Source organism: Festucalex cinctus, chromosome 16, assembly GCF_051991245.1.
Source record: "Festucalex cinctus isolate MCC-2025b chromosome 16, RoL_Fcin_1.0, whole genome shotgun sequence".
NCBI classification, from domain to species: Eukaryota; Metazoa; Chordata; class Actinopteri; order Syngnathiformes; family Syngnathidae; genus Festucalex; species Festucalex cinctus.
Genome location: NC_135426.1, coordinates 14,400,822 through 14,417,155, shown reverse-complemented (window position 1 = coordinate 14,417,155; position 16,334 = coordinate 14,400,822). Strand labels below are relative to the sequence as shown.

The following is a 16,334-nucleotide window of genomic DNA, read 5'->3' as shown; positions in this document are numbered from 1 at the left end:
CCTAAAAATCCCCTGTCCCTTAACCATGGCTTCCTGATCCCCCTTGCCCACACCCACCTCTCGAGCTCATGGCTGTATCAGGGCCATGACTGTGCGGGCGTGGCAGGTTCTCCCTCTCCTGCCAGGAGTACCCAACGGCCAAGAACCAAAGGTAGGTAGGGGGGGGAGCATGACAAGGGTGGCCGATAAAAGACTTGTATCTCTAACAAGCAAAGGAATTCTGAGTCAGCATCGGATGTAAGTGAACTCGTACACCTTGTCTCGCCGTTACCAGCTCCCCAGTGGCGCTACATATAACAGGAGAAGCTGTGACGGAGCCCCTGAAGTAGCTGCGATTATGCAAGCCCTGTGGGCTAAAAGGGACTGTAGAGTAAATCATCCTCCTCTGCCGCCAGCCTGACCTCCATACTGCAGAGAGAGCACTTTCCAAATTCATTGGCAGCGTATTATGCAGAAGGCACCATCTGTGCAGGCTTTACCGGCAGCCACGAGATTAAAGGTAGTTAGCGTCACATTCGCAAACCGCCGTTCAGTCAGAGGAAGGCAACGTCACAGAGGTCCAGGGCTTTCTTTCAAAAATCCAGGTTGTGGCTGACCAGGTCATTGTGCTGATCCCTGCGGTGAGCCAGAAGTTTATCACTGCGATTAGGTTTTTTTTTTTTGGAAGGGTCCAAACTCTATCTCTGCAACTCAGTCATGTAGGAAGTTGCTAACATCACTAGCTTCCATCCAGGGCTGTAGTACTGGAGTCCGATCTCAGACTTCAAACATTATTACTGTTTTCTCGGACTTGACTAACTCCTTTCCATTTGACTCGGACATGTCTCAGACCTGGACATTGGACTCGTAAAATATTTCTATCAGCTCGACCGAGTCCACCTTTGTTTTATTCCTGAAAATATAGTTTTTCAGATGATCAAAACAGACCAGCATTGACACTGGTCACCTGGTAACCACGGCTACCGGGTAGCAAACCATCTGATTGGTTAACCTGACCACGAGTGCCAAAGCACGCAGTCTTTTTTTCTTTCAGTCATGTTAGCCAACAGTGAGTGGGGTTATAAAACAGCTAGATAGATAGCAACCGGCAGATTCTGTTAGAAAAACAATTTCGGACACATAGGGCACCACGTTGAACTATGTTAGACACTTGCAGAGGCGCCACAAAAATAGGTTAAGTCGGTGCCCGTCAGTCTTCTTAAGCCCGCATCCCACTGAAGGGCGAATGTTTGTGACTGTAGTGCAAAGGTAGCAAATGTGCACTCTTGTCAGGGTTCGTTCAAGGTTTGCAAACATTCGCAAAGGTTCACCTCTCAGTGGGATAGGGGCTTGACGAGGCAAGCTCCATGTCTTCACATTTTTGTATTGATATTAAGGAACGAAAATTTCTTGAATTTTGTGGTCGCGAAAATAATTGTTTTCCGTCTTAAGTTTTACTCTTGATCTCACTTGGACTTGGATCCGGACATTTGTAACTCAGAATTGACTTGGACTCGGTAAAAGTGGACTTGACTACAGCCCTGCTAGATTCCACTGCTCTTTTATATATCATCCAAGTTTCTTAAGTTACAAGTTGTTGCTTGCTCGGCAAGTGAGCTACTATAATTCCCTCGTATGTGGACAGGAAGAGCCGAAGTCAAAGATGCATTTCCAGTTGATTAAATGACGCCGTCAAACACAGGGGTAGAAAATGAGAGCACTTGCAAGGAGCTGACATCTCTCACCCAGACACTCACACTGAAATAACTGACCAACCCGACTCCAGCTCCTGATGTGACTCACTAATTCTTCTGCAGCATTATTTCTGTCTCCTCTTCTGTCCAAAAATGGCCACTCCAGGATGTCACTTTCACTTCTTCTCTTTTCTCGAGTGTCATGTAAACATATTTATGGACTAGAGCGATGACTTGTTCAAATGGCAATTGTGCGTTCTCCCTTGTGTGCACATGGATCTGTTGGTCGTGTCAGACAAGTCCTTTGACCAACAAAAAAGCAGACGATATTGCTCAACTGACATATCAATGTGGTTCTTAAAACAATTTCCTTCACTGTGAAGTCTTACAGACCATACGGTAGGTGCCCTGGTAGTTTGCTGTTTCACAACGCATATTTATTTTCCTTCAAAGCAAATAAGGCTGAATAGAGATGGCCCTGCATGTATACTCCATCTGTTTGGGCTCAAAAGAAGGTCTGGCTCTACAACAAACAGAAATGAAAGACGGCTAAATGCAGCTCCCAGATAATGTCACATACTGTCTTTAGAAGAAGTATACAAGATGGAAAATTACCATGAATGCGGTTTTGGGGATGGGGGAGGCAAAGTGGATTTTTCCTTAGCCGACTGCAACCCGAGCACTGGCTTCAAATCACTTAGTTACACTATCTGCGAGCGGGCCGGCTGATTTGTACTTCACTTTGGCTGTGCCCAAAGCTCACCACATTCCTCAGGGAGGATCGAATTACCTTCTATACAGGGAGACTGGTCTGAAGCATCATTGGTGTTTTGGTATTACAACATGAGTCTGACACAGGCACAAAAAAAAAAAAATGGAACTATTGGCAGAAGGAGGCTAAGAGTGCAAGTCAACTCAAGCTCAACATCCTTACCACTTGACCACCGATAGATTTTTGCTTGAGTTCATGAACGTTTGGATTCATGTACGGAGTTTCGGAATGGATCAAGTTTGTGAACCGCGGTTCCAATGCATCTTCATTAAGTGGTCTCATTGCTTGCCATGATAGTCATGAGAGAGGGTGTTCCCGCCTACAAGCTCTGAAATGGAGTGAGACCGCATCGGGGATCAAACAATCGCTGAGCGCAATGCAGGACTCCCCAGTGATGCTTAGACAAGCAAAGAAGAATAATCAATGAGAGCCGTGGGACATACTAACCTCCACACAATCTGGCTAACGGAGGCTCGCTGTAAGGCAGACTGATGAGATATGTGATTGCCTGGCAACTGTGGAGGCCAACACTGAATGAGTGGGCTTCATTTCCAGGGGGGTTGGGACACTCTGCTCCGCCTCGGGCTCACGGCAAAGCGCACTTTATCACACGCAGCTTCAGTGCAAAATTCATTTAACTGCAAAGCAGAGAAATTGAACATACCAGGAGTGAATGAGCGTGTGGCGCTAATGAAATTTCACATCAAGGGCAGAGCAGCAGATAAGCACCAAGTCCTGCCTTGACAACAACGCACACACACACACACACACACACACACACACACACACACACACACACACACACACACACAGTCTACATGCACACACAGCTCGGTCACGATTCTGCCTCTTTTCAGCCTCTGCAAAGTTTGTTTTGAGCGAGTGGGCCAGGTCGTCATTCCTCTTCCTGCCACGTGGGCAGCAAAGGCTGAGTGGCCTGGCTCAAATGTTACCAGCCCGCTAACTTTTTTCATCTTACAGCACACTCAAGTCATGAGCGCCATCCAAACGATGCCTCTAATGCACAGCGGAACAATTAATCAACTTCAAATCGACATTGCAATGTGATAGAATGCAATTTTAATTTAAATCGTAAAGGCTGCAGTTTAAAAAAAAAATACTCCTTTATTTCGGTCGGTTGGTGGGCTTTATATTTTAGACATTGATTTCTATAGTCCCTAACAGAGGTGCAACGATTAATTGGCAACTCATTGATTATCAAATTAATTAATCAATGACTATTTTTGGTAATGATCGTAAACATTCTCCGATTTCTGCAGCCCTCCATGAAAGTGGACTGATTATCTTTGTTGAACCAAAATTAAACAATTGCTTTTACTTTGGGGGAAAAAAAACACACTTAAAGACTGCAAGTTAAGACGTAATCATATAAGTAGTGAGCATTTTATAAATTATCGGCGACCATGGGTCGCCATGTCGTCATAAATTGTAGAGCGTTGTTAGATGGCTTCCTCCTTTTCTTTTCTTTTCTTTTTTTTTTTTTGTGAGCGTTGTCGGCCCTTCAATTCTTATCTGTATTTTTTTTTTAATGAAAAAAAAAAAAAAGACCGCAAATCAATGTGTTTAGTAAATGAACAACTGTAATTGAAGTAAATAAACTTTCGTCTTTTAATTTAAGGTTCATCTGCCATTATTTTAGCACAAGCCAAAACTACAAGATCAAAACATTTATGTTTAAAAACTTACATGGGAAGAGCACCTTGAAAAAATGATGGTGTAGTAAATCACAATAAGGAAAAGCTCTATTGTACTTCAATGGCCTATAGGTGTGACTTTGGACATTTGAGAGGTAGTAGCCGGCGACATTTTTTTTGTATTTGTTTTTGGTGGCTTCTTTGCAACATTTATTTCAGAAGGCAAAACACTGTCACGCATGATGTGTTGCTTTGTTTTTACAGCTGTTAATGAACTGCCTTGGCCATTACAGCAAAGAGCAATTTCTGTTGTTTTCATGTCAAATCATACAAAAAATAAAAAATAAATCGACAAGATGTCAGCTGGCATCAAGAAGTGCACATGCAAAAAAGAAAAAAAAGAAACAAAGAAAAAGGAAAAATAATCCCAAGACCGCATCCTGTCAGGCTGCAACTCTCCAGCACCATGTGGAACAAGAAGCTTCAGCGAATGCCAACCAAAGTAAATAAACCTTGAGGCCTGCACTCACCTCCAGCTGTATTTGTATAGCTGGAGTTTCTTGTGTCCACACAATGAGGTTAGTGAGCTAACGACACCTGAAAGACGGGAAAACTTCTCCCTCGGGTTGTCATTTCAAACAGCAGGTGAAGCAGGGAGACGGGGGAAGAAAAAAACAACAACAACACTACCGTAGAATAGTGTGAGCATTACCCAACTATAATGAGGGCTTTTCTCAAGTGGCCACATTTTTGCTCATTTGCTAAATAGCGGTGAGATATAAAATACGCAAAATCCTTGCAGTTAAAAACTGCAGCCTCATCTAAATGCCATTAAAGCCTCCGATGCCATTAGCAGATTAAAAACAAAACTTGTCAAACTCCAAAGTGAACCTGCAGCGGAATGCGGTGCTACACCCCTCCAGGACAAATGGGAATAGCGCTACATTGACAGCTGATATGCGGTATTTAACAACCTGAAAGGAATGAAATACAAGGGTAGGGGTAGGAGTGCCTTGGCTTCAAACCTTTGAGCACTTTCACCGGCAGAAATCCAATAAAAGGTTTGTCGTTCGACATTTCCTCGACACGACTGTGCTGACAGAGTGTGAGAAGGGGTCTCAAAATGAAAATCTTGTTCCAAAGCAGCATGCAGGGGCTTGCCCGTGTTCTGCGTATCACGGAATTACACGGCAGGTATGTTTTCCCCACATGATGATACCAAGGCAAAGTCAGAGGTGTGTGTTCTGGGATGACATAAACAGTCAGACAACACAAAGGTGTGGCATGTGCCTCATTAATATTTGAGATTGAAAAGCTCAAAAGATGACACTTGTCTTTTGTTCTGAACGAAGAACGCTTGCATACTACTACTAACCTAATTCCGTTTCATTAAATGTTCAGCTTGTTGGTTAGGTTTTGGTGCTTACATCTAAAGTGTTCAATTCCATTTTGTTTTATGTGTCAGTTTGATAGTAAATGTGTGTCATGTTTAACAAATTTATGTTTGATTTATGTTATACTATGATTTCATGCTATTTTTTCTCTTTTTCTTCTTTTTTTATTTTTTTTATTTTTTCACTTTTTGTGACATCCAAGTCAATTCCTTGCACATCTTGCATTGCTCACCTAAGTAAGCATTTGTAGAAATTAAAATTTGCTTTGTTTTGAATGGCATATTCATAGAGTGACCTTGTCAACAAATGTCATTACAGTATATTTAATAGGGGTGTTAAAAAAATCGATTCGGCGATATATCGCGATACTACATCGCGCGATTCTCGAATCGATTCAATAATAGGCAAAATCGATTTTTTTTTTTTTTTTTTTTTTAGGATTCACACCTTAAGCATGGAAGAATGTTATATGAACGGAACATTAAGCCTTAATATTTTATTTTAATGCTGTTTAAACATGAAACAGATTACAACCTCTATAAGACTGAAATTTCAGATAAATAAATAATACATTTTCATATAAATCTTACACTCTACAAGCTTACTGATTAGTATTTTCTAAATTTGAATGAAAAAAAATCGCAACAATCGACTTATAAATTCGTATCGGGATTAATCGGTATCGAATCGAATCGTGACCTGTGAATCGTGATACGAATCGAATCGTCAGGTACTAGGCAATTCACACCCCTAATATTTAAGGATGCAAGATTTTGTATATATTTATGAAACCAGTTACTTCTGTACAATTGCCGTAAAAGGGGCAAAAAAATAAAAAGTTTTTTATGTTATTATTTTATAGTGTTTCTACATTGCAGATTTCTACCTACCACAAGCTGTGTCTGTAGCTTATCTCCCGCTATAAACTTGGGCCAGACTGATTAATAGGCCGGTCGATTTAATCCACCGACACATTAACACGTTACAATATAGGACAAGGATAATGACATTCAAACTAGTGATAGGCCAATGCTCACTGATTATTTGCAGTCAAGGAGGCCAATAGCTGATATTTGGAGCAGATATTTATTTGCAGCAAAACAAAATAAAAACTTTTTTGAAATGCCATTAATAAGTATGTTTGTGAAAGGGTAAAAGTTGTTATTTTAATTTTAAACTTATTGAGAATAGACAGCTCTGTTTAAAAATTCTAACAAAAAAAAAAACTAAAAAGTAAAACATTCACTAACCCAGTTTTAAATTGATCTCTTAAGCTGTTGCTAACTCACTAAACGACAATACTTGCAAATTTAACAAATTTTGGATTACTGTCAGGTTACCAAAGATATTCGTCAAAATGCCAATTATCGGCACCGCTATTCGGTCTAGTCTATCCCTAAATTCAGCCAAAAAATGTTTTAAAAATCTGTCAATTAATTGTTATCGAAATTTGATTCTGCCAATATCAGAATCAGCCTAAAAAAAAATCAATTTCAGTCAAAAGTAAAACTGATTACGACCTTGACGCTGACATCCATGACCCAAAGTGTGCCCGCACAAATCCACACAACCGCATTGACCCAATGCCTACCCTGTCAGGTGAGGAAGCAAATTTACTACTACGACTAGAACCCGTTAGCCAGCAGTTGACTGGGTAAGCCTCTCCTCCCCCACACGGCCACCCTGCCCAAAAGTGTAGTCCCGCGTGGTTTACAAACACACACAGTCTCTATTGACACGCGGAATGCGAGACAGAGGCATCTACTGACACGCCAATATTGTCTCGGTTCCAAATGTTTTTTTTGTTAAGCGCCAATGCTGACAAAAAAAGCGAGGCGCGTTAATGTCTCGCGGCCATGAGATGAAAGCCGCTGAGGGTTGCGTCTGCGGAGAAGACAATCGCAGATGTCAGAAGCGCACATTCAAACTTCATCTCGTCAATCCACAAGTTGCGCCTTCTGCTTTTTTGGCGCCACGCGTTCATTCATTCACGTGAATTAGCAGGCGTCACCGCCTCATGCACGGAGTCAGATTACAACCTCCGAGCGGAGCCGCCTTTATCCCCCTATATGGAGCTTAATCTGGCCAAATCCGTCGCTTTGCCATGCCCTAAATCCACAACAGAGCCTAATTCCTCTTTAATCTAATGAGCGGCAAAGGTTCGAGGAGGATGCACCTTCACAACAGTGACAACTGAAAAGTTGTCAGTGTACCAATTTATGACAAGAAGTGTCAAATCCAAAGTCGTACTGATTGAAAACCAGCAAATGAAGCATTTCCATTTTCACTATTAAACTCTTAACTAGAGTTGCTTCCATCCTTATTACTTTAGACTAGAAGTGCACCAAACACAATTTTCCGGCCGATCACCAATAACCGATCAGTGTTAAAAAGTCTGACCTGCCGATCCTGATTTTTGCCAATGCTGATTTTTTTTTTTTTCATAACAAGCAACGTATACCATCAGTGTGCCAATCGTATTTTATTGGAAAACATTGAACAATATCGGTGAAATAATACAAATGGTTTGTTTTAACTGCACATGAATTTGTTTTCTTAAATCAAAATGAAAATCATCTCAGGTCATGTCAGCAGAAGAGGACAGTGGTTGACTTTTTCGGACCTCTGAAGAGGGAGATGAGATTGGTGGAAAAGATCGGTTTATTTTTATGGGATCAGCCGATCACCAATCTCCCAAAATGAAGGAAATCGGGGCCGATAAATCGGCCGGCTGATCGATGCACCCCTACTTTAGACCAGTACCTTGTTGGAGGTACTCAACCCCACCACTTTCCTATGCGCATTCACCAAACCATTTTTTTACTGAAAAATAATATGAAAAAAAAATTCCCAAATCAAGACATACTGTAGATAATGGTTTACCAGTGAAAAAATTGAACAGGGAGAAATTTATAGAGCACTTTAAAAGAGTGAAGGTTAGATGTATTAAGATGGAAACCGGTGGCAGCAGATACAATGAAAACAGCAGAGGACCCAGAATTGAACCCTGTGGAACACCATTCGTTCTGTTATGCATGTGAATTTATATTGCACATATTCGTCCGACCATTTTCTCTTTTTTTTTTCTTTTTTTTCTTTTTTTGCTCAACATAGTTAGTATGAAGGATAACAATAATTCAGAATTCACAGCCACAAGTCAACTACTGAGCGCAACAAATTCCTTGCAGCATAGATAGCCCAGTGATGGCCAAGCGGGGCATGTCGTCACGAATCATTTGAGTCGGATGTGCTTCTTGACCTCCACCAAACTCCTGGGTTCAATCGACCCCAGGTTAAGAACCACTGCTTTAGAATTAAATATCAGTATAAAATATGTGATGACGGTAAGACTCTCTTGCCATAGTCGAAACAAAATGGAGGATCAATCGAAATGGTGAATACATCCCAAAGTAATCCCAGTCCACTTGCAACTATAAATACCCTTTCAGAATCTATTTTAAGCTAAAAGACAGAATACAAATACGCACTAGGTGCTAGACACACAAGTAGAGGCGTTCGCTGATGGTGAGGATCAAATACGTGGCTCTCGTTCACGTTCTGGGCTAAAAATGACTCCTGTTGGCTGCTGGTTTTCACTCGCTTCGCTGCCGTCAGCACCGTGAGCTCTCCAACACACGCGCCGACGCGCACGCGCCAGGTGGCCTCCCAGCGAAGTCAAATTGTCACATGTGATTCGGCTCTGCTCGAGGTGATGCAGACCCCGGTGCGGAAAAACACCATTACTGCCATTTGGAGCCCGGCCACTGTCCAATGCGTGTTTAGCATCCAGATTTAGTTGAAGAGGGCAGTTGTTATTAGGATAGAAGGCTTGCAAGTGTGCAAAACTAGCAACATAGTTTCCCTAAAGTTGTTATACACCAGGGTTAGAATAGTTTTGGACTCGTCATTACAGTTAGTTTTTAATTGATCCAATTAGATTTAAAAACAGAGTTTTTTTAATTAGTTTTTATTTTTGGAAAATTATTATTATTATTATTATTATTATATTTTTAAATATATGGGGTATTCGTCGAGTGCAAGATGGTGCTTTGCCAATTTTCTCCAAATATAAAACCGAATTTTTGGACAAGAAAGTCTCATCAAAAACACATCACTGGAAAGGTCAAATCGTGGCGTTTCCTGCGCTCCACCTCGTACTGAGTGATTAACACGTCTTGAGCAACTCAACCAACAGGAAGGGACACAAGCAAGAAACGAACAGATGATGCAAAAAGCTGCTTATTGCATTCTCAGTCACGAGGCTACTGAGCGGTGCCAAATGGATTCAGAGTCGGACCGAAGGAAAGCTCGCAGCGGGGACAGATAGGTGGCGGACAAACAAGGGACTTCAACACCTTTAGCCTGGAGGAATTTTGGAGAGCTGCTTTGTACACACAAAGCAAAAGCACCTGTGTTGTCACTATAAACAAAACACACGCTTTTCCAAATGGAATCAACAATTCCGGGTGCCTTGGAATCACTAACACTGTATTTACATTACAGTATATTTGAAAAAAAAAAAAAAAAAAAAAAAAAAAAGACTTGTTAAATATTAAAGCAGAAAACAAACACGTGACACAGGGAAAAAAAAGTCTTGTCAGAGCTTCTTGAATATACTGTTAAATCTCTTCAAAAGCCATACTTGTCATATCTATTTTTAATTAGCCTTCAAGTTGCTTGAGTCTGTCATGGAGGGGGGGGGGGGGGGGGGTATTTTGAAATATTCACAAGGAAAAAAAGCAACCGAGACATGTTTTAAACAGAAAAATCCAACACACTTTTTCATGACAGGGCTTATTTGTTTTTCTCGAGTCTATCCTATTGCACTTTTTTCCCCACATTTTATTGTTTATTTTGCTTCAATTCAACTGACATTGTACTGGAGTCTGTACTATACATGTAAATGGTCAAACCACCTCAGTATGGTGCAGTATTAGTCTTTCTCTGCAGAAGATAAAGAATATGCCTTACATTATATTACGTGACACAGATGCTCTTCGTTACAGCGTTATGCATTGTTTATTAGCACTACGCTAGCAGAATATTTAAACAGATGCTTCATTTTGTTTACTCTGACAACAAACTCAAATTTCGAGAGGCACTAATCAGTTTGAAGCCTCTTTTTTCCCCCTCAAGAATTCTTCCCAACTGCTGCTTGTTGTCAAGTGAGTGGCTTAGATACTGTAGCACACAATCCCCTCTTGTAGGGCAGATTGGAGCTAAGTGTGGCACGTCACACTCAGTTTGTGGCTAAAAAACAAGGCAGAAATGGGGCGGGGATGGGGATTGGTGTATGTATGTGTGTGTGTGTGCTGGTCTAATCCTTGTCAGCATGAGAGGAAAACTCGCATGCAACTGGCCGCATTGCTTCTGTGCGCACAAACCGATTGTGATCTTTATTGCGTTCTTCTGCTAGATTGCAAAGGTGGAATGTCAAACGCAGGAAGGATCAGTGTAAATCTCCCCCACCACTCAAAAAAATAAAAATAAAAAAATTAAGCAACGGTAGGGTGAGAAATGAAGCCCTAGTAAAAACTATGGTTGCTGGTGCATGCAAAATGAGCTTTCAACTCGCCCTCAGGTTGAATGGACAATGTCATACTTGCAGGCTGCAATGGTGGATTGGTGAAAAGGTAAATATGGCTCATATGGAGCCCAATTGGGTCTACCCAGTAGGAGTGAGCCTCACTTCCTCGTACGGAGCCGCCGTCACCTCTCGGCTAACACCCTTCTTCTTCCTCCACAGCCAGCCAACCATCTCGAGCGTGAATCCACTCGAGGGGGGGAAAAATGTCAAAGAGCAAACAGAGTACTCACATTTCACCACCCTGTCCGTCGTCGATAACTTGGGCTCGTCATTCGGCTTGTTTTCGGACATTTCCAGTGTGAAAGAATATTGAGCTCGAGCAGAAAGTAGGCGGAAAACGCTTGGCCGCGTCGCTCTCGCCGGACAAGTCTCTTTCTTGGTGGTTCCAGCCGAGGAAGGAAAGACAGCGCCGGGGTCTCAGTCGCTCCTGTCAGCGGCCAAAAATACAGCGACGAGGTTTACAGGTTTTCGGTTTCACTGCTCCGGCTGCGAGGTCTGATTTACTGTTACTCCGCTTACAGTTGCCTCAACGCAACGCGGAGAGAGACCCGAGACAGAGCGACAGAGGCACGGAGGGAGAAGAGAAGCGCAAGCAAACTTGCTGGTCCGTTGAGCCCGCCCACCCGGAAAACAAACCGCTCCTATTGGTCCTGAGCAAACAAGGCCACGCCCATTTATTAAAAGATACGTTTTACATATTAAAAAATAACAATTTGTTAGATGAACAACTTTTTGACCAGCAACAGCTTATTTAGTTTTTTTTCCCCTAATCCAAAGTCGATTAATCAATGACATAATTTATATTTTTCAGCACAGTAAAGTGGTCCATAACCTTTTTTTTCTCGGGAAAAAAACATATTTTTACTGACTGTAATAGATACAAATGAAAACACATGATTAAATATTCAACTATTTCTCTTAATCTGATTGTTATTGTAGTGGGATCACATCTTGTGTTTCATAGCATAGCATGTAGCGAGGCTAAAAAAATAAAATAAAATAAGTTTTCACGGTCTTTACAAATGTATGTCGTGTTGTCATTGTTTTTTGTATGATGAATAAAGTTTTATTAGTGACAAAGATGGAGCTCCACTTGGCACTTATGTAAAAGTAGCACCGTTCAGACTAAGGCTAGTACTTGTACAAGCCACTCAAATTATTATTAATATTCATATTTGTGAAGACACACTGACATTTTTCAAAATGTTGCTTATAATGGGCAAAACTTCACATGTCGATTGTATGATAAAGGGGAGTTGATCACTTAAGATTCACTTTCAGCGTGCAATGTGACTCACTAAGTCATCCAATATGTAAGTGAATTAGAGAAATTAGTCAATTGGCCGTCCCCAAACCTTTTGCTTCTAATTGATCTGCTGCAAGACTTAGAAAAGACGGCCAGTAATTCAATTTGCCTTGTTTATGTGCACCCCGTGGAAATGAAGAGATGGCAGATTCCAGGCACTTTGATTTGATTAACTATCTTTTGCTGAAGGGACAAATGCTGGACAATCCTTTAAACCCATTTTCCATTCATCCATCCATCCATTCATCCATCCACCCTTACGCAATGATGTGCACCACGTGGCTCCAAATTGTAATGCATTCTTGTTGCTTCCATTAATTCCTGGCTCATTGTGCTCAAGATTGATGGCTTCATCAGCTTCTGCCATTGATCCTCAACTCTGCTAAAAAGGGCACGGCAATAAGTTCCCATGAGGCCAATAAGTGCCTCCAAGCTCTCTTTAATTTACTTTCTTTTTTTTCTTCAAGATTGCTAAACATTGCAGCTGGTCAACCTCAGGCAGCTCATTGCTCCTTCACTTCCTCGCAAGTTTCCAGCTGGCTGACTCCAAAATAAAGTGCAATACTAATGTTTACACATTGATGCTGTGAAAGAAATGGTGTGTTCACTGGCAGAAGGTGCAATTTTCTTGGCTGTGTATTTTATTATTTTTTTGTCCAATCACATTTCAGCCGTGTGTTGCCATGCCAATCTAATCTGCCAAGGGCTTTCAGAATCAGCAGTGCCTGTCCATGAAACGTTTACTACAATCAGATTTCAAATTTGTCCACCAAGGGCCAGCAAGCTGGTCCTCAATGATGTCAGTATTTTTCCATCCTGTGATTGGTTGGCAAGAGCAAAAGTCGGGTTGGGTCGGGTACCAAATTCACTGACTCACGATTGCTAAGACATAACAGTGTTTACACAGCCCAAGTAATTATGAACCCAAATGAAGCTTTAAAGTTGTTATCAGCTGCTACTGTTGTATAAAAGCCTGCCTCTTCATCCCCATCTTCTCTCCAAACTTTCTCTGATGCATCGGCTCATTGAGAATTGCCCCTCCGGGGAAATTTGGACAGTGGTGCAGCTGTAGCAAACGTATTTATCTCCCCTAACAACAGCGCTAATTGAGAGTGAGAGTGCAGATGGAGCGTGGTCTGATCCGACGGGGAGTCAAAGAAGTGCATAGAGAAAGACAGACGAGACATTTTTGGACTGTGGCAGCTCCGGTTGAATGGCCTGTTGGCAGGAGTCATCAATGTGGGTGGGGTTTTTTATCTCTGCAGTTTCATTAACTGATCCGCTAGGCTTCCCCCTTGTCCGGCCTCCAATTAATCAAGCCATGATGCATCAGTGATTTGGGGCGTCAGCACAGCAGTACTGTCAATAAATCCGAGACGGATGGCTCCCCTGCTTCACGCGCCGGCTGAATCACTCACGGAACCTGCGTCACATCCACTAGTGACTAGTGGGCCCTGGCACCACGTTTCTTTGTTAATTAGCTGTGAACTGCTCCAGAGGGGGAAACTGAATTATTCAGTTTAGAGCACAACAAGCATACAAATATAGCAACAACAACAAAATTGCTTGGCGGTTGATTGCGCAGGTGTCAAACTTAAAGCCTGTGGGCGAGAGCAGGCGCGCCGTATTATTTTTGTGATTGAATTTGAAAAAAAAATAATGGTATTTTATTTTTCAATCAACCCATGAATGCGCATAGGAGACTAGTGTGGTTCAGTACATCCAACAAGGTTAAGAACCACTGCACAACAGGGAGCCCATGTACCACATTTTGAGAATCCCTTATGTATATATATGAGGTGATTACACGTTTATGATCCAGTCATAAAGGCCCTCGGAAGGGAATCCATAAACGTGACCCGCCCTGAAAATGAGTTTGACACCACAGCGCTTGTGTCCTCTACCCTGTGCTCCTTTGTGTTGATTACCGGTCCAAACACACGTTGTCCTTATTTAACATTTCACCGCCTGGCAACAAACATGGCCGAGTGCCACTTGGCATTTACATGGACTCTGCACTCCTATCAAGATGCTACCATGTGCTCTGAGTCGCGCAGAGGAGCTTGATAAATACAAATTGGCCCACGTGACAAAGGGCATTTGTGTACACTACATTACTACGTTATTTAGTATACACAGAACTCAACTGGTTTGCCTCTTTTTTGCAATATTTGGTCTGTCACTGCTTGTTGTTGGGAAATTCCAGAAACAGGACAACAGAAATTGATAGGAAGGAAGTTTTGGCTCATCTACTGAAGGAGCTGATGAGCTAATATGCAGAAAGTGTGGTAGTGAAAAAAATGTTACTAATAAATCAGCAGTTCTAATTGTGAGGACAAAGAGTGAACTAGTATATGGATGTCAAGAATATGGCATTACTGCTCAAATGGCTTATTATAGCATAGAACACAAAATGGTGGGCGGTTTAATATACAGCCACTGAAAAACAATTGTTGTTGACCATTGCAGTTCCATTGGTCATTTAAGGACAATACATGTTCCGGTTGCCATGGCAACCCAGAAAAACATCGGCGCCCGCCGCCCCCCCCCCCCCCCCCCCCCCCACCCCCCCACCTCCCCAAGTCAGCTTCATCCTTGTGCCACTACGTCAAAAAGACACTGACTGACACTCCCGATCCTCGCCAAAACCACTCGGGAGTGCTTGTGCTGCAGACCGACCGATCGAGCCCGCTGTTCTTTTAATACCAAATCGAATTGATGCGGCACCTGCAAAAAGCCATTCAGCAGTTGTGCTGCTCGTAAATAAACATAAGGCGGATAATAGCTCACTGCGCTCCTCTGCTGCATCCACCCATCATCATAATATAAAGCTTTGTGTATATATACACACACCACACCTGTTGGCTCTGTTATGGACCTCTGCTGTTCGCTAATGCATTCCTAGCAGCCAAGAAGTAATTCAGAGGACTGGGAACAGTGTAATATTGTAATTCAGCCATGACTGGCTGTGTTGCTTGGAAACTGCACGCAGAGCATGATGGGATATCCAGGATGTCTTTACTCACAGAAGTGAGCGGCATCTGCTCATATTCTACAAAGAAATGCACTTTGCTCTTAACATACATGTAGTAGTATCTTGATGATGGATTTGGATCTCCATGGATGCAATACAAAAGCCACTCACTGCAAATGTGGGACTACCACATGGTTATTATTGAACCGCTCATGTGTAAATCAAAGCCATGCGCGTGCAAGGCTAAGATGCGACTCCGATTACTCCCTAAATGATATGTTTGGTCTGAAAGGGGAAGATGTCTAATTTCATAATTACCCTGATCATGCCCCAAGTCTGTCAAGTCAGTACGCTGTGAGCAAATAGGCCTTGCTCTGACAGAGAGAAATTACTGTTGTTGGGAGTGTGGCTAGAATCTGTGGCGTACACAGTAGGCAAGTGCAGGAATGATGGGAAGTGGGTAAAGCAAGTAATGGAATTGTTTACTACCATCATTTGTTCATTTTCCCATCAAGGAAACATTTCCGAGGCGCCCAACAAAAATGTCATATTGTAGCAAATGGTGTGTATAGGTTGAAATTGCTGTCCACCCTGTCATCTGGGGGTAATGACCCTTTAAGAAACCCCCACATTTTAGTGATTAGACTAGCGTTTTGTTTTTCTTCAAGAGAAACACTGGAAAGTTATCAAACTTAAAATGTCCACCCCACCGTCAACTGATATAAAGAACCCTCACAGGAAGTGAATTATATTGTTAAGTGAAGGTCCACCTTGTACTCATTAAAGCAGATATTAGCCAAAAAATGTCCACCGTGTCATGTCCACCCTGTCAGTAAGTTCACATACAGTATTTTGCTGTTTGTTCATGTATGTTCTTTTTTCGTAATCAAAATCATTTCGTCTCTCAAATTGTTGTCCACCCTGTCGGTTTCCGCAATGAAGACTGAAACAGTGGATTGTTTCTGAAAAAATA

General features: G+C 42.0%; 1 protein-coding gene across 2 annotated transcripts in view; it reads right to left on the bottom strand.

Annotated features, from left to right (window-relative positions):
* The window catches only part of LOC144003322 (protein phosphatase 3 catalytic subunit alpha), a 45,792-nt gene extending 34,122 nt beyond the window's left edge, over positions 1–11,670 (bottom strand). For both annotated transcript variants that reach the window (XM_077499450.1, XM_077499451.1), the window contains exon 1: positions 11,312–11,670. In XM_077499450.1, coding sequence (XP_077355576.1) covers positions 11,312–11,372 — 61 coding nt within the window. In that variant the 5' untranslated portion in view covers positions 11,373–11,670. The remainder of the gene's footprint in view (positions 1–11,311) is intronic.
* Positions 11,671–16,334: the final 4,664 nt, after the last annotated feature.